This window comes from Lynx rufus, unplaced genomic scaffold (genome assembly GCF_022079265.1).
Source record: "Lynx rufus isolate CCGP_SWC_20201006 ecotype Redwood Valley unplaced genomic scaffold, mLynRuf1.p SCAF_15, whole genome shotgun sequence".
NCBI classification, from domain to species: Eukaryota; Metazoa; Chordata; class Mammalia; order Carnivora; family Felidae; genus Lynx; species Lynx rufus.
The window spans coordinates 21,905,979-21,933,705 of record NW_025814829.1 but is presented as its reverse complement, the minus strand read 5'-3'; the positions used below and the strand labels follow the sequence as shown (position 1 = coordinate 21,933,705).

General features: G+C 51.5%; 1 protein-coding gene and 1 long non-coding RNA gene across 2 annotated transcripts; one reads left to right on the top strand and one right to left on the bottom strand.

Moving 5' to 3' along the window:
* The first annotated feature begins 27 nt into the window (after positions 1 to 27).
* BTG2 (BTG anti-proliferation factor 2) lies at positions 28 to 4,202 on the top strand. Its single transcript, XM_047076657.1, has 2 exons — positions 28 to 303; positions 1,568 to 4,202. The coding sequence occupies exons 1-2, from the start codon at positions 150 to 152 to the stop codon at positions 1,900 to 1,902; spliced, it is 489 nt and encodes a 162-aa protein (XP_046932613.1). The 5' UTR covers positions 28 to 149; the 3' UTR covers positions 1,903 to 4,202.
* LOC124510004 (uncharacterized) lies at positions 4,154 to 7,836 on the bottom strand. The gene is made up of 2 exons (XR_006961565.1): positions 7,715 to 7,836; positions 4,154 to 4,325 (listed from the first exon to the last, which is right to left on the bottom strand). It is a non-coding gene; the product is annotated as an uncharacterized LOC124510004 (long non-coding RNA).
* Positions 7,837 to 27,727: the final 19,891 nt, after the last annotated feature.

Genomic DNA, 27,727 nt, shown 5'->3' with positions numbered 1-27,727 from the left:
AGTATGAAAGGCGCGTCCCGGGTAAAGTCCCCGCAGAGCCCGAGCAGCGGCCGAGCGCACAGAGGAAGCTTGAGAAGCGGCACGTCCCACCGGACACTTCCCTCTCGCTGCTCCCCGCCGCTGCCACCGCCTCCTGAGCCGAGCAAGACATGAGCCAGGCCCGCTGGACCGGGAAGAGAACAGACATGCTTCCGGAGATCGCCGCCGCCGTGGGCTTCCTCTCCAGCCTCCTGAGGACCCGGGGCTGCGTGAGCGAGCAGAGACTAAAGGTTTTCAGCGGCGCTCTCCAGGAGGCACTAACAGGTGAGCACACGCCGAGGATCCTGGCGTCCGTCGACCCCTGCCGCTGGGGCTCGGCTCCCCTTCCTGCCTTGGTCGTTTTCCTCTGCTCCCAGAGCAGGGCTCCGCTCACGAGCAGCTCCGGGACTCGGTTTCCTCCAGCCCCCGGGGCAACCCGCAGTCCCCGCAGTCCCCTGGGTCTGCGCTCGGGTCTCGGTCCGTGTCCGCTCCGGTCGGGCGCGTTCGAAGGCGCAGACCCTGGCCCTGGAGTGTGAGCCGAGTCGTGGCTTTTGCCCCGGGAGAGGAGGCACCTGCGGGCCTGAGCGCGAGCTCGTTGCCCTTACTGAGACTCTCCAGGGCGCCACGGACGACCCAGCCTGGCCAGCCAAGGGGTCATTATGGGAGAAGAAGGCGCAACTGAGCCTTCTTAACAACTTGGGAGTCTCGGCCGTGGTTCTTCCGGCAGTGCGGGGCTGCGCTGTGCCCGGGCCGATCGTTGATTCGTTCGAAGTTGGAATCCCGGCCCCCTTTGTATGCTTGGCCCCCCTTAGCCATCTGCCACCCATTATGGTCCCGAGAAAGCCTTGTAGGTCGTAACTGCGCTCTGCTGGCTTGTGTGTTGGGGGCGGGGGCGGTGTGAAACGGGAGGTGGACAAGAGATAAGCAGCCGCTGCCAGACTTATCTCCCAGCTGTTTTCCAGCCGGTTGGCCGACCGTGTTGGGCAGCGATAGCCATCTCCAAACGTGCCCACACAGATCCTGCCTTCTGTGGAGCAACATATGTTTCATCAAAACCAACCCGATTTCGACTCCCTTAGCCGCTGCTCAGGGGCTCTGGCTTTTGAAGGAGGCAGAGGGAGCCTCTAGGGCCCGGAGTGGGGGACACAATGAGTCGCTGTGGATCTGACAATGGTGGCAGCCTTCCTGGCCTCCCACTTCAGCCAGTAGGTCTCCAGAGGCCCTGTCTGGACATGCCCTCCCCAGTCTCACCCCTCCTCCTTAAACTGGGGTGTGCCAAAAGCACTGGCTACTTGGGACTGCCTCAGAGCTATGGGACTCCCTCCCAACACACACACATCCTCCTCCTAGTGGGGGGGGGTTCCAGATTCCATACAATTATCTCTGCTACAGCGACAGGAGGGTCTCAGGAAGGTCCTGGAGCTCATGAGAAACTACCTTGCTTACTTAAAATCTCTGCGTTCCTGCCTCTCCTCCTGTCCCTTCATCCCCTTCCCCCACAGCCCAGCTGCTCTAACCAGGGCATCTCCCTCTTGTTCCGTCTCCACAGAGCACTACAAACACCACTGGTTTCCCGAGAAGCCGTCCAAGGGCTCCGGCTACCGCTGCATCCGAATCAACCACAAGATGGACCCCATCATCAGCAAGGTGGCCAGCCAGATCGGACTCAGCCAGCCCCAGCTGCACCAGCTGCTGCCCAGTGAGCTGACCCTGTGGGTGGACCCCTACGAGGTGTCCTACCGCATTGGGGAGGATGGCTCCATCTGCGTCCTGTACGAGGAGGCCCCGGTGGCAGCCTCCTATGGGCTCCTCACCTGCAAGAACCAAATGATGCTGGGCCGGAGCAGCCCCTCGAAGAACTACGTGATGGCGGTCTCCAGTTAGATCCCCCGCCAGCCCCACCAGGCACTCTACTGTACTCATTCTGTCGTGACAACAGGCCGCTGCATACCTCAACCTGGGGAACTGTATTTTAAATGAAGAGCTATTTATATATATATATATATTATTTTTTTTAAGAAAAGGGGAGAAAAAAAAAAACCAAAAGATTTTTTTTAAAGAAAAATCCTTAAAGGGAGCTGCTTGGAAGTGGCCTCCCCAGGTGCCTTCGGAGAGAACTGTTGTGCGCTTGAGTCTGGGAACCAGCGTGTCTGCCTACGGGAGGGGGGAGTACGGAAGGGGGGGGGCGCTGGCTTGAGGTGAGGTGGGAGAAGCTTGGCTGGCACCCCAAGAAGATGGGGGAGGGAGCAAGCAAGGTTAGCAACTGTGAAAGAGAGGTCAGGATCTGCCTTGCGGGGAGAAAGAGGGGCTGAACTCAAACCTCTCCCTCTCCGGAACGGGACACCTGTATCCCCTGGCCCCTCTCTTACTCAGGGGCATTCAAGCCTGGACTTAAGTTATACTATGTTGCCTAATCGTCTTTCATGTTTCTGATGAGATCCAGGGCAGAGAGTGAAAAGTCCTCTCCTGATTGCTTCTGCCCTAAGCAGCTTTTCTTGAAATCATGACTTGTTTCTGATTCTATGCTCAGGGGCCTGGTAGATGTTGCTTCCCAGCCAGGAAAACAAAAGCTTTTTGTTTTGTGGGGGTCGGGGGAGTAAGGCAGGAGTTAGAGGTGATCGGGGTTGGGGCTGAAGGGAACTCTGCACGAAACCTTTGCTTTGCTGTGTGCTGCTCTGTGTGTGAGTATACGTGGTGATTAAGTTGGGGGTGACTTGCAATGGAATTTTGGGACCCAAAGAGTATCCACTGGGGATGTGTTTTTTTGTTTTGTTTTTGTTTGTTTGTTTTTTGGGGTTTTTTGGCCAAAACCCTTCTTTCTGGAATCACAGGAACGTCCTGATGCTGCTGCTGCTGCCACTATCCCTTCAAGAGTTGGCTCAAAAGCTACAGGGAACTCTAGGTTCTTTACTACTGCCTTCTTTTTAAAAGCACAACACTCCTCCCTGACTCTCCCGTTCTTCTCCCCTTCTGGTTGGGTCATGGAGCTACCCAGTGTTCCAGAACAAGAGCTCTCGACTCATTGTGCAATATGGCCTCCTGGGTCCCAGGAGAGTCTGAAGGAGACCCAGCTCTCAGAATCTCCTGGTGCCCTGGAGGGCTTCGGGAACTATCCCTCCGTCCTCGGGACTCTGGCTGGCTGGTCGGCCTCGCAGGTATTCCTTGGCTGAATGGGAGAACTCCCCGAGTTCTGCAGGACTACTTGGTATTCTTGTAGGGCTGACACTAAAAGCCAAAATCCTGGGCATTATTTTCTCCCTGGTGCTCAGAGCACCTGTGGGGAAGTTGCTGTCTCTCAGTACAACCCAGATTTGTCTGTAGACTTGTGCAATATTTACCATGCTGGGTCGGAGCCAGTGGAAATCTATACTGGGAAGAAATCGCCTTCCTTCGGTTTTTCAGTGACATTAGTGAGGGGGTCCTCCGAAGGCTCTGATTTTCCTAACCTCAAAATCACTTTAGAAGGACGTAGCTAGAGCGTCCATTCTACCTGGCTACCCTCCGGTCCAGCCCACCAGGCTGTCGCCCCTTAGTGAGGAAACTTTCTTCCCTGCCCGAGGGTCCCCCACTCCACAGCCAGTCCCCTTCCCTGAATTTCTTAACCACTCACTTCTGATTCAAAGGTGCTATTTACCAAACACTGTCCCTACCCAGTCCTGCCAGTCCTGCCTCCTTTTCAACTCTAGACTCCAAGCTGCCTTCCCAGACCCTGCTTCCAGCCTTTATTGCTTTAAAGCTAACTTCAGACCCACAGACCCAAGAGCTCATTTTCTGGCCTGTGGGTTGAGACAAAGCTGTGAATCACTGGACGTGGCATTGTTGCATCCTGTCTGCAAACAGATCCCTGCCTTTTTAAAAAAAGAAGCAGCCTCATGGTCTCCTGCTTAATCTTTTCTCTCTTCTCTCTCTCTCTCTCTCTGTCTTTCTTTTTTTTTTTTTTTTTTTAATGTTCACTTTAAAAAACAGCAAAATACCCAGAGCTGGACTGTTGAGCAGGCCTGTCTCTCCTATTAAGTAAAAAGAAATAATAGTAGCACGTTGGTAAGCTATTCTGACAGAAAAGACAAAGGTTACTAATTGTATAATAGTGTTTTTATATGGAAGGATGTACAGCTTTATGGACAAATGTATGCGCTTTTTTCTTTTTCTTTTTTGGTTACTTTAATAAAAATGTAGCAGATGAAGCCGTGTGGTGTAGAGAAGCCAACATCCTCAACTCACTAAGCGTTTTCTTCAGATGCAAATCCTTTTCTTGGTGTCTCATGGTATTTCTCTTCAGTTACACTCAGAAGACCTATAGCAGGTGGCTGGTGTAAAAGAAAAATCTCGTTATGTGACAGAGAGCCAAGAAGTATTCCTTACCTCATTCCTTAGTGCGCGTTCTCACTTCCCCGTGAAAATGCTGGACGGGACGGGGTTCTAGACTGAGCACTCTTTAGCCAGGTCTCACGCATCCTGCCCTCCCTAGGCCTTAGCTGTGTTCCCTTGTTTGTTTGTTCAGCAAGCATGTACCGTCAGTCAGTGCGAGGCATTGAACACATGACCAATGATTAAGGCTCACAGCCTGAGTCTCAGACTGAAATGGTGAGAAGGGGGCATGGAACCCCTTGCCAGGCCGGGGCAGAATTGTTGGAAAGTTCCCGGCACAGGCTCTCTTGTCATCTCTGGGACTGCCATTTGGTACCCACCATTTTTTTTTTTTTTAAGTTTATTTTTGAGAGAGAGACAGAGTGCGAGCAGGGGAGGGGTAGAGAGAGGGAGACACAGAATCCGAAGCAGGCTCCAGACTCTGAGCTGTCAGCCCAGAGCCCGACGCGGGGCTCCACCTCACCAGCCGCGAGATCATGACTTGAGCCCAAATCAAGAAATCGGACATTTGACGAAGCCACCCAGGTGCCCCAGGACCCACATTCTTATTAGACAAGAGCAGTTGGGCCTCAGGATCTGGGCCCTGGAACTGAATGTGTAATGGACAGCCAAGGCTACCAGTCAGCTAAAGAGCAGCTACTCCCAACAGCAAAGATTTGAGAGCCAAAGGTTACCAATTTATTACTCCCTTTGTATGGATAGGATATATGTGAGGAAATAAGAACAGTCTTTATCATCCCCGACTCTTGGGTTTGGTCCATGAGGTTTTGACACAGGCTTCCGCACCCCACCCCCCACCTGCTGTCTCAGCAATTTCCGCTGAGGTCACAAGTACATCACTGACCTGGGCTAGTTTTCTTCTTGGCCAGAGGTGGGCTGCACTTAAACCACATTCTAAACACATTGATTCGTGAACAGAACCACCCCTCACCAATGTACACGCTTCATTTCATGCCTCCATGACCCTCATGAACAAACATGCGGTTTGACCTGGGCGTCCTAGGTGGTAAGTAGGCCAGAGAGGCTGTGTGTGGTGCGTTTGGGAGGGTAGCGGAGGCCGGAAATGGGGCTGCGGGGAGCCGGCTCATCTGTATCACAAACAGAATTAGTTACAGGGACACTTGTGTCAAGAGGTCATTTGAAGGAATGGCCCCGTTTTCATTTGTAGCTTCTAGCACAAATGTCCTAGGCACTCATTTGTAAGGACCCGCCTTTTGGGATGTAAGGATGGAGTTAGGGTTGAATTTTTGCCCTTCCTGGTGTGCTATTCTTACCAGCACCTACCTTCTTCTTTCCTAAGAGGCTCCACTCATTGGTTTTCATATTGTTTAGTAAAAAGCCTGAAAGGGAGGGTTTTCGGAGGCCAAGGGGCCATCATCACCCACCTCTGTCTCCGAGCGGGGGAGACGGCCGCATAGCAGATTGATTTGGGGATTGTTCTCGGCTCCTGGTAGAAAAACACTCCCTCGATTTACATGGGAGTGTTCTGTGTTGCTTACTTTAGATCTGGCCAATTTCAGTAGTGGTGGGGACTACCCCTTGGCCAGCTGGGGGTACAGGGGCTGTAGGCAGGAACAGTTTGAGTAGCAGCTGGTGGTTTTCACGTGTCCCGGGACCGGGCATTGGGTGGTTGGTCCATCCTGCTCCCAGCTTCCCCACTTGGTACACTGTGCCAGCCGAGGAGACCTGGGCTCCGTCAGCTATTTCTGGATGATAACACGCTGTCCAGAGAGTGTAGACGTGGCCTGGGAGCTACAGATTAAGAGCCCATCCCAGTTCCTGATAAGGAGGTTTGGGTGGGGGAGACCTTGATGTTTCAACCAGCAAGCCCAGGGGGAAGAAACGCTCCTCTGTGAGTCTGACATCGGCCCCATAGTGGCCTTCCGGGAGCACAGATAGCGAGGACTCCTGGCTTCCAGGCCAGTACTGGCACTGAGGCCCAGCAGAGCAGGATGCAGTAGAAGAAGTTCTGGGCTGGGAGGGAGAATATATGGGTTGTAGCCCAGGTCCTTCCTAACCAGCTGTGGGAATTTGGCCAAGCCCCTCAATTTTCCTGTCTCAGAAATGAGGGAGTTGGATGAAATGACCTCTGTTCCTTTCTTCAGCTTTTGATTCTAAATCATCTCCATTATCCTGGCAGTCACTGGAGGGCAAATTAGGACAATTATTATCATTATCTTCAATTAGTTGAACTGGAAGGTCATTTGGGTTGGGAAGTGAAGTAAATAGTCTTCCCTTGCTTGAGTCCGACTGCTGCTGGGTAAAGTTTCTATTTCCAAGCCCAGTGGGGCAGGGCTGCAAACAGGTTAGCAGCTCAGGCAGGCCCCGGAGTTAGGCTGCCCGGGGGTCTGATCTCCTCTCTCCCACCTACTTCCTGTGTGCACTCTGGAACAAGTTACTTCAACCAGGCCTCATTTCCCCATTTGTAAAATGGGACTAAGAATACAACCCATCTTGGAGCACCTGCGTGGCGCACTCAGTTAAGCTCTGGTCAGGATCTCATGGTTTGTGAAATCACGCCCTGAATTGGGCTCTGCAGCTGACAGCATGGAGCCTGCTCGGGATTCATTCTCTCTCTCTCTCTCTCTCTCTCTCTCTCTCTCGCACAATAAATAAATTAATTAAAAAAAAAAAAGAATAGAACCCATCTGAAAATGTTAAGGAGGGTTGAAATGAGATCTAAACCACTTGGCATAGTGCTTTGCATATTTAAGTATGCAACAAATGAAAATTGTAGTTTTAAGTAGAAGTTAATCTGAATTGGTCCTGAGCTGAATAAGGACACTGACATTCTGGTAACTGGGAGGAAACCATTATTTAAGTATTAGTCCCACTAGTGCCTCCGAGAATGGCCGCAGCGAAGAACATCCAAGCAGCCTTCGGCCTCCCCATTGAAAGATGATTTTCAATCCTTTGCTTGAAAGTCTTTACAGTCCAGGGGCACCTGGCTGGCTCAGTCAGTAGAGCATGTGACTCTTGATCTCAGAGTCATGAGTTCAAGCCCCGTGTTGGGTGTGGAGCCTACTCAAAATCAAAACAAAACCAAGAAAAATTCTTCACAGTTCAAAGAGCCCTTCCCGGCATCACCTAGCCTGTAGTAGGTACTCTGTAGGTACCTGCAGAATGAATGAATGCACTCATGTCTGATCTTGGCCGTTCTGGCTGAAATGTACCATGTGCCCGCCAGACATCCGATCTCATTGGCTGGAGGGGAGCTTTGACCTCTTGGCTCCATGGTCTGCTTGTAAATTAATACCAAACTGGGCTATGTGCCCATTCACAGGCAGAGTGGGTGGGGAACGGATTTTCCAATACCAGCCTTGCTTACCTCCTTCCTGCCCACCTGTGGAATCATGCGGAATCACGTTCTCCCTTCCAGGAAGAGAGAGAAACGGGGAAGCTGGGAAGGGCAAGCCTGGTGAGCTCTGGAGAGTTCTGGCTTTCTCTCTGTACCACTTCTTTGCAGAGCTGGTATGAAAAACATTTGAACTCAGTTTAAGAGGCTACCAGGGCCCTGGATAATGATCTTGTACAAACAAGCCTTGCCCAGATGTGTTGCCTGTCCTTTTTCCGGCTTTGAGGGGGCCCTGTTCCCTGGGCGCCCACCGGCTCCAAGTCATTTTGCTCCCAGCTGAAGTGGGTCTACTAGTCCCCACCCCTGTTCCCATAAGCAAGGGCAGGCCTTATTCACCCCTTGTCCAGCAGACCCAACAGGCTTCCCGGGGCACATCAGATAAGAGGAGGTGATAGCCAGGCAGGTTGGGGCTCCTTTATTTACCAGCACCAGCAGGGAGGGGCCGTTTAGAGTTCAGTGAGCACCAGAGGAGCCAAGGTAGGGCCAGGCTGTCAGTGAAGAAGGACAGCCACACAGAGGCTGTGGTGAACTTGGGGAGTGAGCTCAGGCTTTGTCTGAAAAAGACCCTGTTCCTTAGCGCCAGTCCACTGTCCTCCTGGGAGACCAGTGATATCAGATACTGTGATTTTTTTCAAGAGAAACCTGAAATATAGACTTTTATTTCACATCTCCCTAAATTCTAACGACGGCCACTAATTTTTTTTTAAGGGGTAAACTGCTTTTAAGTACTTATTTGCATAGGCTTCCAGTTTGTGACTTATGATGTGCCTTGGACCACCTGGAAATGGGGGTGTAGGGTTTTCTGACCCCACCCCCATACTCGGAGTGAGGCTCTGCATTGAGGACATCAATGGCACACTGTCACCACGGCTGGGATCTCTCGAAGGCACATCCCAGTATGTTCCCGACAGGACAGCGAGCACGCTTGAGGCCTGTGCTTCCCCTCCAAGGATTATACTAGAGGCAACTTGCCCACCCTCAACCGGTGCCCATTAACTCATGCCTGGGACTGCAGCCTCTGGGCCTTTGCTCAATGCTCTGCCCCCACCTGCCTACCCACTTTTGTCTGGTTAACTCTGGTCTCTCAAGATTCAGACCTTCTCTTCCAGCTTTGCAGTGACACTGTTCCTTCCCATGTTACTCAGTCTTTTCTTCTGTCCTAGTCCTTATAACCCCGATTTTTTTTTTTTAAACAAGGATTTTGTTTTTAAGTTTATTTTGAGAGTGAGGGCAGGGAGAGAATCCCAATCAGGCTCTGCACTGTCAGCACAGAGCCCGACGCAGGGCTCAAACCCACAAACCATGAGATCATGATGGGAGCTGAAATCAAGAGTCAGATGCTCAACTAACTGAGCCGCCCAGGCACCCCCTTATAACGCTGAATTTACAGTAGAATGTAAGCCAGGGATTTTACCTGAGCAGTGTTTGGTGTTGAATAGGTGTTAGTGAATATTGGCCGAACAGATGGGTCTCAAAGTTGCCAAGAGTAGAGGCTAATAGATGAAAGGAGTTTAGGTAAGGAGTAGAAGAAAAAAAAAATCAAGTTCATTCAGGGTTTGCCAGTGAGGGGTCCCAGCTCCGAAGAGCTAACCTGTGACTGCACCTTTTTTTTTTTCTTTTTAAAGCTACTTATTTATTTTGAGAGAGAGAGAGAGAGAGAGAACAAGCAGGGGAAGGGCAGAGAGAAAGGGAGCTGTCGGTGCGGAGCCTGACGGAGCCCGACACGGACTCGAACCCACAACCCGTGAGATCATGACCCATGAGATCATGACCTCAGCCAAAATCAAGAGTCTGACGTTTAACTGACTGAGCCACCCAGGTGCCCCTGTGATTGCACCTTCTTAAGAAAACAGTCCTTTGAATCTTACAGGCTCTTAGGTCTTTAAGCACCTGCTATTGAAACGTAAATGTTACTTACAGAGGGGTGGACACATTTTAAATCATAATGTGGGGGAACCTTAGTTATCAATTAACTCCCTAAATGGGTTTACCCAGACGGTAATCACACCTGGAGAGAAGGCTGGGCTACGTGTGCGGAAGGAATTCTGACCAAGGTAGCTGGAGAGAGAAAATAGACTCTGTGATCCTGTCCACAGAAATCCTCCCCAATGTCTACTCTGGAGGTCAGCGGCCTGGTGGTAGAAACACCCACGGGCTTAGGAGTTGGGAAGTAGGAGCCCTAGCTTCGGGTCTGACAATAACTAGTACCAGATTCGTCTCTGACATCTTAGACTAGTCCCTCCTCCCTCCTGAGCCTCAGTTTTCTCATCCGTAAAATGAATCACTTGTGCTAAATCACCTCTCACCATTCTATTTCCATTTCCATACAGGACAGGGGAAATCCCTGATTCTTCTTTTCCATTTAGGCCAGTGCATAGCCCTGGTCCTGCTCCATCGTATGGAAATAACACACAACAGCCTTCTATCTGCCTCCCTACCCAGGCTGGCCAGCAGCCTGGGCAACCACAAACTTCGCTTTCATCAGGCCATTCCTTTCCTGCTGCCTCTCCTGGCCATTCTGAATGTCTAAGATGGGAATACAAGGCGCTCCCCAACTTTCCAACCCCAGACTCCCTGTGCAATGGCCTAACCGTGCCGGGATACCCCACCTTCACAACTCTCTCCTGTTCGCTTTTCCTTGCCGCCATGACCACATCTGCAAGACTCCCTACTCTGCCAATTATCATGGCCCCAAACCCCTTGTCAAAGTATTTTGATGTGCTTTCTTCTAGGACACGAGCACCTACTGGGTGCCGAACACCAATGTGGCCAGGCACTCTGCCTGCTGCCTTACACACAGCCTCTCTCGCACAATCTCCATGAGCACACTCTGAGAGATGGTCGCCTCAAGCTCGTAGATGAAGGGAGCAAAGCACCAGTGACTGGAGGGGGAGGTGGTGGAAACAGATTTAAAATCTGGACGTGTCTGTCTCCAGAGTCCACGCTTTTTCCTTCCCCTGTTGCCTCCTCAGGATGCCTTCCCTGGATAATTCCACTTGCATTCTTTAAAAACATTCTGACCTCAAGGCTTTTCAATGTCTGTACACATGGTTTAAAACCGCTTACCCCCTCATACGACATGCCTTATTCCAGCGCCTCTTAAATGATGTATACACATCATTTATCACTGTTTACGTGTTCATAACAAACACAGTCAGCACATCTTCACGTGTCACTTTTGGTCGATGTCTGGAGGCTCTGCAAGCTCGCGTCCCCTCTCCCACGATTACCACACACGCCTCCATAGAAGGATCCCTTGCCTTCTGTTTTTTACACCCTCGTGTGCTGCCCACGACTTGGCGTGCGACAGTCTGATGCGAGTATGCTGGCTGTTGAATGAAAAGCTGTGGTTGAGTAAACTGTGGTGTACCTGCAGGAGGCTGCTTCCAATCTTCCCACTCCAGACCCAGAAAGGAAAGTGCCCTATCGGGGGGTTTCCTAAGAGGGGGTGAGGGAGCCCTGTGGGCTGCTGCTGCTACATACATACAAAGTTTCCAGCACATGGTTTATGCACCCCCAGACATGCTCTTGGGCGGATGCTGTTGGTAGGGTGTCATTGACTCTCCTCAGTCAAGTCTGTTCCACCCCGAACCACAACCACTTGAAGTACTAAACGACAAGTAAGCAGATGTGGATGTAGATCTAGATAAATAAGCTTGGAAATAAATGGAGACTTCTCTTCGGAATAGACTTTGACATAACATGGGCGGCTACCTTGGTTAAGGATTCTGTCTTCACTCCTGGACATTGGGTTTAAATTTACATCGTCTAGGGGCGCCTGGGCGGCTCAGTCGGTTAAGCATCGGGTTCTTGATCTTGGCTCAGGTCATGATCTCCTGGTTTGTGAGATCGCCGTGAGATCTGACGGCGCAGAGCCTGCTTGGGATTCTGTCTCTCCCTCTCTCTGTCTGCCCCCGCCCCGCTCACAGGTGCAAGCTCTCTCTCTTGCTCTCTCTCAAAATAAATAAACTTAAATAAGTAAATAAATTAGTCAGTTTACTTGCTCCAAAGAGGATCAGACTCTCTGGCTGAGAATGAGGAGGGCCACAGAAGGGAGGAGAGGGGCAGAGGGAAAGCCCTCTGAGCAGTCTTTTCTTTACGGGTATTTGTGCCCTTGTGCTAGGAAAGCTGGCACAGGAAGGGATGATCCCTTTACTGGAGGCCCGGAGGGAGGGTGCCAGGGATGGTGCATTTGAGCAACTCAGCGACTAGGTCTCAGCAGCTGGCGGGGGGCCAAGAGAAATGCGATTAAGCCCCGGGCGCCCACCCACAGCTCCTCACCAGCCTAATTCCTCCTGCAAACCCTTTCTTCTTTCCTGCGGAGGTCCCCTTGCCAGCTGCCCTCTCCTCCAGGTGTTTCCTGTGCGCTCTTTGTTTGCTGGCTGGGTGGCTGCAGGCGGGAGAGGAGTCTGTTTTGGCCTCCTGTTGGCCAATGGCAGCCGGCCTAGGGGGGGCCGGGCGCTCCTGTATCTGGGGAGAACCGACCGCAAGCGGCAGCTTCCTCCCAACACCTGCCTTTCTGAGAGTCTGTAAACAGCGACAGGCCCAGGAAGGCTTCCTCGGCAGAGCAGGGCAGGGACTCCTGTTGGGTCAGAACAAAGGGGGTCATTGCACAAATGAAATGTCCAGAAGCTCTCCACCCCAGAGGACGGGTCAAGGCCTACAATGTGGGTCATCCCAGGAACCTCAGGGCAAAGGCCCCGTTGCCCTGGACTCTAATTCCTACAGGTAAGGGGCAGAGTTGAGCTCAAACCCAGGACTGGCTGAATAAACTGAGGAGAAACAACAAGAAAAATGAAGGCAAAACTGGACCCAGGACTTCTAATTCTTCCTGTCACCCAGTGACACCCAGGTCACCAGTGTTCTGGTCTTCTGGATTCGAGGGACTTCTACACCAAGCCCCGGTTCACAGTGCAGATAGTCAAAAAATATTCTTATATTTTTTGGAGTGGAATCTCACTCCTACACATTTTTTTTTAATGTTTATTCATTTTTGAGAGAGAGAGCATGAGCAGGGGAGGGGCGGAGAGAGAGGAAGACACAGAATCCAAAGCAGGCTGCAGGCTCCGAGCCATCAGCACAGAGCCCGACGTGAGGCTCGAACCCATGAGATCATGACCTGAGCAGAAGGGGGACGCTTAACCGGCAGAGCTCCCAGGCACCCCATGTTTATGTATCGCATTTCAAATGGAATATAAGGCCCTAGAGATCACCTGTGATATTGCTCACCATCTCCCAGAGCATCTGGAGGTGCCTGGGTATGAATTTGACAGCAAGAGAGCTGGGGGACCAGGTAGTGTAGGCTAGACGTGCCAGTGACCAACCCCTCCTCTGCCTTTTGTGTCTTTCCCGTTGGAGAGCTCTCGATCCAGTAGAGACAGACCAGCCAAATGCATTGCTTCACCCCTGCTGCAAAACACAGGAACTCCTTGTATCCATTGTGACCCACTTCCTCTCTCACCCGGCCCTGTCAGGGCGGAGGCCCGGGCCCCAGTGGCTTCTCTTGTTTGCACAAAAGGAAAATCATCTACCTGTCATCGTCACTGCTTGACCAACAGACTTCTCCCATGTCACCTCCCGGGGGTGGAGGGGAACGGAACACTGATGGTGTTGTGGGGTGAGATTCAAAGACACAAGGGCGGAACAGGATGTAGGAGCGCTTGTTAGAATTGTAGTGCTATCTGAATGTGGGGGGTTAAAGTGGATCAATCGTGGCCTTGGAGTCCAGGGTCTGAAGTCTAGCACAGGGCCAGCTGCACACGACACCTTGCAAGACCTTTTTCTGGTCCAGTTTTCTGTCTGCCCTTTTATGCCTGGAGATGGGTCCTTGTGAGGAGCACCGGGTTGGGGGAAGGCAGAGATGAGGATATAGGGTTTTTGGCCTCAGGGCGTTGCCAGTCCAAAGGAGGTGATGGGATAATTGCACCTGAGAGAACAGAAAATACTGACGGCATGGATTAAATGCAAACAAATGGAAATTACACAGAAGGATACATTACACATAAGTTAGTGCCCAGATGGTTGTTAGACAAATGCAAGTGATCAAAGATGGGTGAGGTTAGTTTGAGCAAGGGTTGGGAAAGAGAGATGTTTTGAGAAATGCCTTTACTATCTTATGCCAGAGAGAAAAAACCCAAACCAGCTGAGCAGAGTCACCTTGGCCAACACAAACAACAGGAGGTCAGGTGGGTGGATGGAAGAGAGGGCATGAAGCCAGGTAGGAGGGGAGTCCAGAGCTCTGCTCTCTACCTCCTGCCCCCCAACCCAGCCCCCTAGCACCACCAGCTCAGCCTTTCTGCAGAAAATGCAACTTGGGGGGGGGGCGTGAGGTTAGCCCAGAGGCAAGCCTATGGCCTTGGAATCATAACTTTGCATATGCTACACCTTTTTTATTGTTTTAAGACACAGGGGAGGGGCACCTGGGTGGCTCAGTCAGTTAAGTGTCCAACTTCAGCTCAGGTAATGATCTCGAGGTCCGTGAGTTCGAGCTCTGCATCGGGCTCTGTGCTGACTGCGCAGAGCCTGGAGCCCGCTTCGGATTCTGTGTCTCCCTCTCTCTCTGCCCCTCCCCCACTCATGCTCTATCTCTCTCTGTCAAAAATAAATAAACATTAAAAAAGTTAAAAAAAAAAAGACACAGGGGATCTTCCCTTTTATTCTGTATTTATTGAGATCTCTTAGCCCCTTAACCTAGAGTTCCCAATCAGGCTGGGCTGAAATTGGAAGGCAGAGAGAGAAGGGAGACAATAATCGGAGATTCAGGAGACTGGTGGGGGGAGAGGGGAAGGGAAGCAGGGGGAACCTCCAACCTTATTGCATAAAAAAAGATCTTTCCCTGCCTTAGACCTTTCTGCTTTCAGTTGCCTCACAGAAGAATAGATATGAAGTACTTCAAAAACGTTCAAAGTGCCAAGCCCACTCTACCTCTTGCGGGGCATGGGTGTGGGGAAATGCAGAGTAAATCCTTATATATGCCCAGCCTCTTCTGTTTGTAGAACGTGGGCTTGCATATCTGCTTATTCTCCACAGTGTTGGAGGCAGGGGCAGCCGGGCCAGTCCCTTTACCCCCAGTTGACAGAGCGGAAACTGGGATTCCGTCAGCCCAGAATTACCCACCAACCAGAGGGTGAGCTGAGACCAGAGCCGGGTCCCCTGGTTCCTGGTCCACTCCTCTCCACTAGCCTCTGACGTTTGAAGGCACGTGTGGATTATTTTGATGGGATCCCATTCTAGAACAACTCAAACTTGATCATCAATGGCAGAGGACCCAGATCCCCCTGTTCTCCACCTCTCTCCAAAGCCTTGGATTTTCCTTTTAACTCTGTTTCTGAAGAGTCGAAACAATGCCAGGCGGGGGATTTGGCCTAATGAAAGCCTCAAAGTGCAGAGCCCCAAACTACCATGGCATAGCACTGCTGCCCCAAAGTGACGTCTCCCTTCCCAGGGCCCCTGGTTCCGCACAGAATGGGCCAGAAGCTGAGGAGGAGCGTGGGGGCAGAGCCTCCCCGAAGGACAGATGGGCAGGCTGGCCCCAGCGCCAGGGCTTTGAACAACCTTTTTGTTTTCCAGCCAAACATCCAGTCTCAGTCCCCCCCACCTCCCGCTCCCCTGGCAGCCCCCGCCCCATCCCCCCCCCCCACCACCAACTTGTGTATTTGGGCTGGAGCTGATGTGCTCTGGAGGGAGGAGGGCTGTTCTTTATGACTGGGAGCCGATGAAAGAAGGCTGGCAACTGTTGCCATCTGTCTCGTGGGGACGTCACCAGGGAGGTTCTCGCCCATTCACTCCTTCACGCACCACTGGGCTTGGGCCTTTTGTTTGGTTGGCTGGCGGTGGGGGGGCTTCTGCTGGGCAGTGAAGGGAGGCAGCGGGGGAGAGAAGCAGCTTCTTTGTGTCTGGACCAAACTTTCAGTGACTCACTAAGATAATTTGCATGAGGACTATGCCCAAGCCCCAAACCACTCAAGTGATCGACAGCCTCCAGCCTGCTCCCCCTGCCACACCCCTCCCCCCCCCCCATTTTCTGCCTACAGTTCCCCAGGGTGGGAGGGAGTGGCCCCAGCTCCTGCAGGGATGAGGAGCTTGAAAAGCCATTGGGGTCCTCTCTCTCCACTCTCTGTCCCCAACCCTTTCCCAGTTCAATGTGGGTCTGGTGTCTTCCTCCTTCCCCACCCCCAACGGATCCCTTAGAGCTCCTCGCTTTTTGTTTGGTTCCTGTGGCCTGGGCCTGGCAGGCGGAGGGGCCAAAGCAGGAGAAAAGGCCCATTAGCTGCCCGGCAGCTGAGAGCAGGACAAGAAAGGAGCTGAATAGAGGCGGTGGGGTTGGCAGCCCTCCAGCCCAGCTCCTGGTCTTTGAATAACACCCCAGGCCAGGGGCTGGGATCCGAGTGGGGGAGGCTTTGGGGCATTTAATTATTTAAAGGTCTCAATAAAAGGAGTTAAGTCCCTGGGGAAGGGGGAGGCTAGGCAGATGGTGTGCCCAAGGAGCTGGGAAGCGGGTGCGGGGTGGGTGAAGGTGGGGGTGGGGGAGGTGCGGAGTGCTGAGCAAGAGGTCAGGGCTAAGGGAGTAAAGAGAAGGAGGGACAGAAGGGGGTCAGGGATCGCTCTCCAGACACAAGTAGTGCCCAGCAAGTAGCCTTTCCCTACACCAGGTGGGAGCAGGGGCTCAGCCTCTCCTCCCTGAACTCTTGCCCGCCACTTCCCGCCTCAGAGTTCATGTCTGCCCTAAGCGGGGTCCCTTCTGGAAGCATACAACAAAACTGTGAAGCGTGGGGGATCACCCCTTCACCTCTCTTTTGGCACTTAGGGATGCTTCAGATTGACCCAACGGTGGTGATCAGGACTGGGCAGGTGGGTGGGAGGATTTCTCTCTGTCTCTCTTTCTTTGTTTTGTGGTAAAACTCCTATAGCATACAATTCGCCAGCTTACCTGGTTTCATTTTCTATGGCGAGGCCATACCGCGAGTCCATACCGCGAGTCCGTGGAAGTATTGAGAAGGCAGATGATTGGAGTTCCTTCCCCCCGGGGGCACATGCTGCTTCAGAAGGCAACCCGTTCTGGCCTTTTTCTCTGACCACATTGCAGCAAGGGCAGCGTGGTGAAGGAGCAAGTTCAGATGGGGCCCCTCGATGGAAACATACCAGCTAGGTTCAAATCTGGCTCTGCCATTTATTAGCTCTGTGACCACAGGCAAGGTTCGCAACGTCTCAATGCCTCAGTTTTCTCACCTTTGAGATGAATATAAAATACAGTTCGCATTGAGTGTTGTTGAGGGAATTCACAGGTGTGAAGGGCTTAGACGAGGGTCTGGCTTAGTAAGTACACAGTGTTATTAAGTATTATTAGCACCCTCACCAGCCCAGGACGCATTTACACAGGCTGCACGTTGGGAACCGAGACGAATGGGGAGTCTGGGAATTGGGTACGAGGCCAAAGGAGAATTTGGCGTGGGCATCAATTTGCTTCCACCTTTTCTGCCATTAGTAATGAGCTATGGTTGGAAATGTGGTCTTCACTGTTCCTAAGATCATAGAGCTGCTCAGGTAACCCTCTTTCCCACCTGCACCCCTCTTCCACCTTCACCAGGCTGAGCCAACAGTTCGGGTCCTCAGGCTCTGAGACCCTCGGGTCCAGACCCTCTCTGTGTGCCGGTTTAGGCATTATTGGTAGCCTCATTTTACCCGTGGAATAACCAATCCAAAAGGTTAGGGCACTTCTGCCTCCTGGGTTTCCCCCCCCCCCACCCCGCCCGTGTCTCTCCTTAGCCCCTCACAGGCCGCAAGGTCACCAGGCATGAGGTGGTCACTTGGTCACTGTGGGGCACAGATTGCAAGACAATATCTTTGTTAGCCCGTCTTCAGGTCTCAGTCTGGCCCTAACCGTGTCAGGTGGGGTTTGTTTTCCGCATCTTCCAGCGGAGGCAGTTCTCTCGTCCTCAACTCCTTTGGGGGACAGTGGAGATGCCCTTCAAGCCGGGGACAGCGGAGGATTCCACCCCGGGCGGCCTGGAATCGGACCTGCCCAGCGAGGGTGGAGACGCCAGGAGGAGGGAGAGAGGGCAGGCCTCGGGTGTGAGGGCAGGCAGGTGTCTGGCTCCCTCCCTTCTCGATGTGGGTCGAGGGAGGAGCCCTGGGCCACCCACCCACGTCCCTCAATCCCCACGGAGCAGCTGGCTGAGACCTTGAAGCGCGACCAAACGCGCTCACTTCTGCTCTCTCCTCTCGGCTGGGGCGCCGCAGCCTCCTCCCGCTCGGGGAAGCCCCACCTTGGCAACAAGCTGCTGATTGGCTGGCCTGGGAGCAGAGCGGGCCAATCAAAGTCCTCCCTGACGCTAGAGGTGCGGCCGAGAATTTTTTTTTAAAGTGGGGGTAGGGGCGGGGGCGCTAGGTAGTTGCGGAGCGCAGTTGCTCAGCAGGTTGGCTGCGGAGAATGAGGCCATTCAGAAAGCGGGGGGGGGGGGGGGGGGGGGGGAGGAGGCAGAGGGCGGAGCCCTGGTGTGGCGGCTGCTGTGCCGGGAGCCCCTCCCGCCCGCCACCTGCTGACCGAGTGCCTCGGGTCCCTAAAGGTTGGGTGATGTCCCCATTTCGCAGCCTGTCTGCGGGGCCGGCCCAGCCATTCTTGAGCAAGTCTAAAGATTCTGGGTTTCGGAACCTCTAGTCCTTCCCGGTTCTCTTTCCAAAGGCCCTGTGGATTTGGGCATTTATTTCCCCAACTTTGTTACTCGGGTCCTCTTCGTTTTCTTCCTGTATGTCTGTGCACGCTCACGCCTTCTTCTGCATTACTAATCGCCTACCCTCTAAAACTAAGTTGACCATCACTTTATTATACTGTACCTATTGGCACCAGCCTCAGATTCTCTGATCCAATATATATTTTCTGAGGACACATTGTAAGTTTTGTAAGAGGAAAGTATCTTGAATAACGGTTCCCACACACGCCAACATACACAGATATATATAGACGCAAGGGACCTAGCGTGGTAGGTAGCATAGAGATTAAGGCTAAAGACTGGTGGACCAGGGTTCGACTTCAGCCTCTTCCACTTACTGGCTGGGTGATCTTGAGCAGTTACTCAACCTCTCTGAATCTCAGTTCCTTCTATGAAAAATACTACTAATAAAAGCACCTGCCTCCTAGCATTATTGTGACACAATACCTGGGACATAAATGCTTACTAAATGATGCTATATCAGGTATTGATAACAAAGGAATGAGTTTTCCTTTCCCACATTGAATCTCAGCCCTCCATTATTTGTTTGGCTGCTATGGAGAACTCCAGATTCTAGAGAAATTTAAGATTCCTATCCATCAAGCAATATAAGACACAGACTAAAACTTAGTATAGGCTCAAAGCCCCCAACCTAGCATGGGTCCTGCTTTTAGCTCGTGGATTTTTACCAAGGGAGAGATGTTTTGGGAAGATGGGATTCCTCTTTTCCTCAAGCATTTTTCTTCCAAGTCCCCTCTCCCAAAAAATGTTTACAAAAGCAGCATCTTAGGATTTACAATGTCATTTTAATGAATTTTTTTTCAGCGTTTATTTATTTTTGGGACAGAGAGAGACAGAGCATGAACGGGCGAGGGGCAGAGAGAGAGGGAGACACAGAATCGGAAACAGGCTCCAGGCTCTGAGCCATCAGCCCAGAGCCCGACGCGGGGCTCGAACTCACGGACCGCGAGATCGTGACCTGGCTGAAGTCGGACGCTTAACCGACTGCGCCACCCAGGCGCCCCTACAATGTCATTTTAATAGGATTTGACATTGTCTTTTTTTTTTTTTTTTTTTGCATGGACTCATGGAGTGACCTACCTCATCTCTCCATATACCTACCTTAGCACCAAATCGTGATTGTTTTTCTCACACCTCTCTCCTGGAGCCACCCAGAGACCCAGGTCTTCCTCAGACTTGGCCTCCCCCCCCCCAATATTACACACTGGCACATGGATTTTCTTCAGTGAACACAGAGACTAGGATCCCTGGCAACCATCTAGTTCTATCACCTGCTGGGCCCTGTTGATATCTGAAGTGGGCCTTTGTTGATGCTTTGTATTGTTAAAAAGAAAAGCAATGGTGTGTGGGAGGCACCTCAGTGGCGCAGGGTGATGGGGACAGGAGGAGGGCAAGGGGCACACAGCACCTGGCAGTTCAATGGAAGGTAATAGACCTGGGTTTCAGTGTTGGGTCTATGCCACCAGGGGCAAAGCAATCAAAGGGGGTAGGTCTCAATTACCCTGTCTGTAAAATGGAGTGAATCATACGTGTCTCCTTACCGGGGAGATATTTTAGGAAAAGAACTGAAGTCATACAATTGAAAGCACTTTATATTTTTAGCAAAGAAAAACAGGTGTGTGTGTGTGTGTAGGTGGGTGGGTGGGTAATGGGCAATTAAATCCATTTCATGCCACTGTTTTCACCCCCAAAAGAATATAATCCAACAGGTGTTACTTAAAAATTTTGAGGGGCGCCTGGGTGGCTCAGTCGGTTAGGCGTCCGACTTCAGCTCAGGTCATGATCTCGCGGTTCACGAGTTCGAGCCCCGCGTCGGGCTCTGTGCTGCCAGCTCAGAGCCTGGAGCCTGCTTCCGATTCTGTGTCTCCCTCTCTCTCTGACCCTCCCCCCGTTCATGCTCTGTCTCTCTCGGTCTCAAAAATAAATAAAAAAAGTTAAAAAAAATTAAAAAAAAATTGAATTCAGCTCTGTGCTAACTCTTGTGAGCTATTTGGAGGAATCATATGACATGGTCTCTACCTTTAAAGAATTTACAATCTAACCAGGTTGCTCAGCTAACACACACAAAACATTGACGAGACGCGGTGCACTGTGGGTTTGTAACGATGTTTCACAACCATCCTATTCAAGGCGATGAGGAAAGGATTATCTGGTGATGTGACAATGGAGCCAATAGACGGGTGTGCCCCTCTTGGACCAGCACAACCGCCGGCCTCCTACTGTTGCCTTTCTGTCCTTGCTGGGGCACGGGGGTCTTCCCAACCATCCTCACCGCTGTCTTCACCAGGGCTCATGAGTCATGGCCTGATGCCTTGTGACTTGGGCTTGAGGAGATGCCAGTGCCTTCCCCGGGGGTCTCCTCTCCTCATCCCTTTCCACGGTGCCCTTCACCTACAGTCACTGACACCTCCACCCCGTACCCTTTCCCCCGCCGCTGGCTACAAATGCCATCACGACTACAGTAACTGCAGCAGATGCTCTAGGGTGGCCCTGGGTGGGTCACTGCGGTGCTGTCGTCCCCATCCCGTCTGTGCTGGCCGAGAGAGGCCACCTCCCTTGCCCCTTCCACAGGAGGAAGAAGGGCGCTAGCGTATCCCTTCTAATTTCTGCATTTGCCCCAGGTGGATTAGAAAAGATGCGAGGGGCTCCCCCTTCCCCCCAGCACGGAGCGCTGTGTCCCCTTCGGGGACTGCCCCCGGCCTTGGGTGGGGGAGCCAATTTGCAATGGGGGTAAAGGACCAGTTTCATTGGTCATGCTTAGCCTGCAGATCCCGGCTCCAGATTCTCCAGTGCTGGGCCAGCAGATTTAGCTCCTTTTCTTTTTTGGGGATTGCCAAAAAAAGGCTCAGCATAACTTCTGAGAAGGAATAGGTTGGTGTGATTGCTATCAGCTTTGAAAATAAAAATAAAAAAAAAGGGAAATGCTAATTAAAATAAAAATCACTACCAAGTCTCACCCATCGGACTGTCAAAATTACTCATGTCTGAAGCAATATTTGGCAGTGTGGGGTGTGGGGACCGGGGGCTGTCAGGCCCCCTCGGTGCCACTGGGGAGAGCAGGTTGACGACATCTAGCAGAGGTAAACTGCTCATATGTCACAGCTCAGCAGTTCCCTCCTGGGCATATGTACCAGTGGTTCTTCGTTGGTGGTGCTTTTTGCCCCGCCCCGCCCCCCCCCCAGGGAATATCTGGAGACATTTTAAATTGCTTTGTTTTCTATTTATACCAACCCAGAAATATGTTCCCCCTTCGTTTCCTCTGTTGTTCGGTGCATCTGCGATGCTTACCTGGGACTATTTTTGCTGTGGTCAGAATGTCATCCACAGGACGTGGTCTATGGGCAGGCCTTGGGTCTGTGGTGCCTGGGTCTCAGTGCCTGTCTGGTATTCCATCCCCAAGCCCCTGGAAACATCTGTCTGACATCCTCTGGGAAGCTTTTAGGGAAGTCCCCTGTAGATGAAATTATGGATTGAGTAGCGTACCTCCAAACTCATATCTGTTCAGACCCTTAGAAAATGACCTTATTTGGGAACATGAAATTAGTTAAGGATCGGGATGAGATCATTATGAATGAAGTCCGGTGACCTCTATCCTTATAAGGAGAGGAGAAGACACAGAGATACAGAGAGGGACATGTGAGGACAGAGGGAGGCAGAGACTGGAGTGACGTGGCCACAAGCCAAGAACACAGGAGCCGCCAGAAGCTGGAAGAGGCCAGGAAGGATGCTCCCCTAAAGCCTTCAGAGGAAGCCTGGCCCTCGTGGCACCTTGATTTTGGACTTCTGGCCTCCAGAAATGCAAAAGGATGAATAATTTTTTAAAAAAATTTGTTTCACACCACCTAGTTTGTAGAACTTATTACGGCGGCCCTGGGAGACTAATTCGATGGGTTCTGCAGATTGGGAAACAGACTCAAAGCAGTGCTGGCCAGAAGGAAATATTTCCAGAGTAAGAGGAAGGAGGTGTTGGCATGCGGGGGTCCCACGGTGTATGAGAATACCCTACTCGCGTGTTGGTGTCTGTTCCCCAGCTCCACGGAGGCGTGGAGGCAGGTGTGGGGACCGGGGCACCTCACAAAGCTCCTCCCCCAGATTTCCCAAAAGGTGACTGTGCCATTTGGCCCCTCAGCATGTGAGCCCGTCATTTCTTATGGGTCACTCTCCCCCACGTGAGACAGCCTGCCTCCCGCTGTCGAACATGAGGTGCCCATGTTGCCCGGTCTCTTGCCCGGTCTCGCGTACTGGTAGGGCACCAGCACATAATGGTTCTGCCAGTTTAGCCTTGAGTTGAGAGTTAGTGGCATGCAAAAGCCGGGGCCTCGTGGAGGGTGACAGAGTGGTGGCAGCCCCTGCCATTTTCCACACGCAGGAGCGACAATGGCTCCCCTGAAGCATCCGTCATCTACTTTGGATGGCCTTGGTGGAGCGAGCTCCAGGGTCTGTGCCCTGGGTGGGGGGGGAGGCGGGGGTGGTGGTGGCTGTGGCGCCTTCATGGGCCTGACCTTGGGCCTTGTTTCTGGCTGCATGCCCTTCAAGCCTGCTTCTAGAATAGTCTATCAGCTACCTGATGTGCCACCCTCTTTAAACAGACAAGCAAGCAAGCGAACATGTGAATAAATGAGTTCCTTTCCTGCTTAACTAGCTCAATTCAATTGCTCTCGGGCACAAGCTAAGAATTGGGACTGAGACACCCAGGCCGTCAGGCAGTCTGTCTTAGGATCTGACCCTTACGTGGTTCTTGTTGATTGCATGCCTTAAACTTCCCTGGACACAAATGTTCTAAAATATCCTGTTTTATGGTCCCACAAAGACATACATATTTAGTGGAATGTGTTAGTTTTGGGTTCAGAAAATGTGATCCTTGAAGCCAGTGAGGATTGCTTTCTCATATGCCCAAGGTGTCTGTAGGCTGAGAGCCTCTGCGTGTGAGGCTGGGCCAGGAAACACCCCCTGACACCCTGAAACCAGGCTGAAGCCACCAGGGCTGTGCTGAGCCCTCTCCCATTTGCCACCATGTCATCTCCCTGTCTTCCTGAGTCACTTTTACTCCTGGGCTGCTGGTGTCCCTGTCACCCTGACCGCATAAAGCTCGTTCTGTTTTGGGACTTGGGTTTTGTGGCCCCTTCCTTGGGATCGCTTTCCCCACACCTTCCTATACAAACTGCCCTTGTTGGCCCTCGTATCTGACTCGGGTCTGCCCCAGAACTGCCTGACAAAGCCTGGCGGGCATCTGTTACTGTCCCAGCCCGACGGCCCCGTAGGACACAAGTGGAGGAGGTGTGGGGACTATTGGACTAGAGTGTTTCCTGCTGGTGGGCTTTCTAAGAGCGATCGACACTAACCCCACCTGCTTTCTGATGCTTTTGCTCATGTAGGTAGGTCCTCTTACCTCCTCCTGGGAGTCTGGCCCGTTTCCTGTTATTATTTCCACAACCGGGTCAAGTGTAATTCTGTTCTTTCTCCTTGGAGCATAGCTGGTGACCGAACACACAGGTGGGCCTGCTCATTAACGTTAGCATCCGCAGTTCCTGCCGGACCCCGGCATGACTGGGGTCCTTTTGTCCATTTCGGCCTTTCTGGGCCACGTGGGGCCACAGGCAACCAAGGAAGGACCCGCCTTCAGTCTCCCATGTCAGTCCTTCTCAAACCACCCGTGGCCTGTCCCCCAGGGGGTTGTCTAGTTTCCAGGAAGGATTGCTTCCCTGGAAACTCAGGCTGCCACGGGATCGATCAGTGCGTTTGCTTTCTTTGGGCGCCTCATGGTGGCCCGGGGCACCCCGAGGCTCAGCCAGTGGTGGGAGCCGTGTCTGCCGGCTTCCGTTTGTCTGTTTGAGGCAGAGGACTTTCTGGGAGAGTCTGAGAAGCTCTACCCAAGACGCCGAATCTCCTGATGACACACGTTCAGCTGTGGACCCTCCAGCAGACTGCTTGCGCAGGAGATGGCGGGGCTGGTGAAGAAAGGAGAGCTTCCAGGCCCCCCTGGGGCGAGAGGGTGTTTGGGGCTCCTCCCCCGGCTTTCCTGGCCATTCAGCCCTCATCATTTCCTCCTCTTTTTTTTAAAAAAAACGAAGAGACATTTTGTCCATATACCTCATTCGGCACTTACAGCCAACTGCTTCAAGCGTTGTCAAATTAGCTGTCTTTTAAATGGCCAAGACAGGGGCACCTGGGTGGCTCAGCTGGTTGAGTGTCCGACTTCAGCTCAGGTCATGATCTCACCGCTCACGAGTTCGAGCCCCACATCCGGCTCTGTGCTGACAGCTCGGAGCCTGGAGCCTGCTTCGGATTCTGTGCCTGCCTCTCTCTCTGCCCCTCCCCAGCTCATGTTCTGTCTCCCTCTCTCCCTCTCAAAAATAAACAAAAATGTTAAGCAAAATTATTAAAAAATGGCTAAGGTGAAACACAGGTCAGTTATTACTATCTTCACCAAACTCCTCAGCAAGTATCAGGAGAGCTTTATACTCATAGTTTTATATGCGAAATACACTACTCACTTTTGCTGTATGTTTTGCATACAATAAACATTTGTCGAGTGATGGAGCCATCCTCCTGGAGAGAAAAGACCACGATTTGCCTTCTTTTCTTGTGTTTCTTCTATCATCCACCTTTTTGCCTCTTTCCATGGCTTAACTTAGTCTGGGATCTTGGATGAGAAAATACTGTATCTTGATTTTTTTTTTTTCGTGGTGAATGATTTTTTTAATTTTTTATTTTTATTTATTTTTTCAATATATGAAGTTTATTGTGAAATTGGTTTCCATACAACACCCAGTGCTCATCCCAAAAGGTGCCCTCCTCAATGCCCATCACCCACCCTCCCCTCCTTCCCACGCCCCATCAACCCTCAGTTTGTTCTCAGTTTTTAATAATCTCTTATGCTTTGGCTCTCTCCCACTCTAACCTCTTTTTTTTTTGCCTTCCCCTCCTCCATGGGTTTCTGTTGAGTTTCTCAGGATTCACATAAGAGGGAAAACATATGGTATCTGTCTTTCTCTGTATGGCTTATTTCACTTAGCATCACACTCTCCAGTTCCATCCACGTTGCTACAAAAGGCCATATTTCGTTCTTTCTCATTGCCACGTAGTACTCCATTGTGTATATAAACCACAATTTCTTTATCCATTCATCAGTTGATGGACATTTAGGCTCTTTCCATAATTTGGCTATTGTTGAGAGTGCTGCTATAAACATCGGGGTTGTATCTTGATTTTTCACACAGGTAACTGAAATTTAGCATTCTCTCCAATGACAAAGGTAACAAACCACTGCAGTATTTGTGGTACCTGAGGTTCCGTCGCCAACTGAAATCACAGAAATTTTTATATCATATTATAATGATTGAAAATACTTCACAATGCTATCTGTGCCCATTAGTCCTTCCCTAGGACCGTGATTAGACTTATTGCTGGATCCTGTCATTTGCCACATTGAAAACAAACATACATACTATGTAAAGACGTACATATTTTACACTTTGATAACTATTTAAAAATGCAACTGGTTTCCTTTGGAATCCTACCTATTTTAAGTCTTTAAGGAAGAGGTCCATAGTTTCACCAGCCCGCCAAAGGGTTCCACAGTACACGAAGGTCGAGACTTGTTGGTTACACAGTGCCTTCTGTGCCTTGATTTTTCGTCAGTGTCCAGAGGGCTGGTGGATCAGAGCAGGTGGCCAGAAAGTGGAGCGGACTAAACCTTTAAAGGTTTTAGAAAATGCTCTGACGGTGCAAAGTGAGATGCTGCCCACTAGTGGCCGGAAGTCGGAACTGCGAGACGGAATATAACGCAGGACCTTAGGGGGTGTGGGGTTGTGGATAAGCTTCCTGGTACAGTACTTGGGGGTGAAATAAGAGAAGAGAGGCAGCGGATGATTTTGCTCCCGCCCTTATATCCCTGTCGCTTGAAACCCTCGCCCTCGTTCTCTGCTCCAGCCACCTTCGCCGTCTTTCAGTGACTCAGAAGCTTCCTCCGGCTTAGGAAGTTGGCACCTGCTGTTCCCTCCGCTGCACGGCCCCTCCCACCTCGTCGTCTAGATAACCGCGCTCTCCCTCCGTGTCTACGATCTGGCCCTGAACTGCCAGTCTGGGTCAGCCTCCACGATAATCTCCATTTAAACCTGTGCTCATGCCCTTCACAGCCCTTTCTCAGTTTGTAACTACATAGTCCCCCTGCAATTTTTTTGTGTGCCATGTTGATCATGGAATTAGAGGGTAAAGACCCCGAGGCAGGGGCTGCCCGCTTTTGTACCCTCGGCGCCTGCCCAGGGATACTCATTTATTGATGAAGAGTACATTTTAATTGGAAAAGTCATAAAGGGACGGTGAAAGCTAGCAGAATGGATTTAGGTAAGTAAAAAACTCTAGTCAGATGGCTTTCCTCTGTCTATGGCACCCTGCGGACCACCAAGGGCCCTCTACATTCCTAGCAGACCTGCTTACACCAGTGACATGGAGACGTCAGGTCCACCACAGTAGAAACAGTATAGCAAAACTGGCGGGCCAAAGATCAGATCCTGGCCTCCATACTTCCTTCTGGGGTTGAGCTCAGCTTCTGGGTGCCTCAGTTTCCCCAACTGTAAAATAGCAAAAATAATAGCACCTATGGCACAGAATGGTTAGGAATGCTAATGAGGTAATGTAAGTAAAGAACTGAGCACATAATAAGTACCCACCAAATGGTACCAACCCAAAGGAAAGCCACATGAGCCTGATGGATTGCCCCCTCTTGCCACCCTCTTGAGAAGCGCTGGATTTAGAAACCAGGGGCAACTTGCAGCAGGGCAGGCCTGGCTCCTGATTCTTCCCCCTGCTCTGTCTTGGGTGGGATGTTCACGGAGCCTGCTTAGGAAGGAAAACAGAGAGGCAGAAGATTCTTCCTTGTAGCTTGGCTGGATCTCTGGCCGTGTGTCTGTTTCACACGGCATATCTGTCCGGCACTAAGGCAGGTGCGCCCAACTTGCTGCTCCTGGAGAGAGGCCTGTGGTTGACGTTAGGATTTGCTCCCGATCTTTCCCACCCTCCCATTCCTGCCTAACTCTTACTTCAGAGACGACTAATCAAGTTCGTTTACTCTGGCGTAAGTGGAGGTGTGACATTTGAAACAGTCTTGGCATAGAGTTTCACAGAATAGATTAATGAGCATGTTCGGTGAGTCACATATTCAGCTCAAGAGATATCAGTTGCGGTTATTTCCCTATTATAAATCAGTGGGTTGTCCCCAAAGCGCCAGGCTAGTTGGCCGTCCTTACTTATGTAA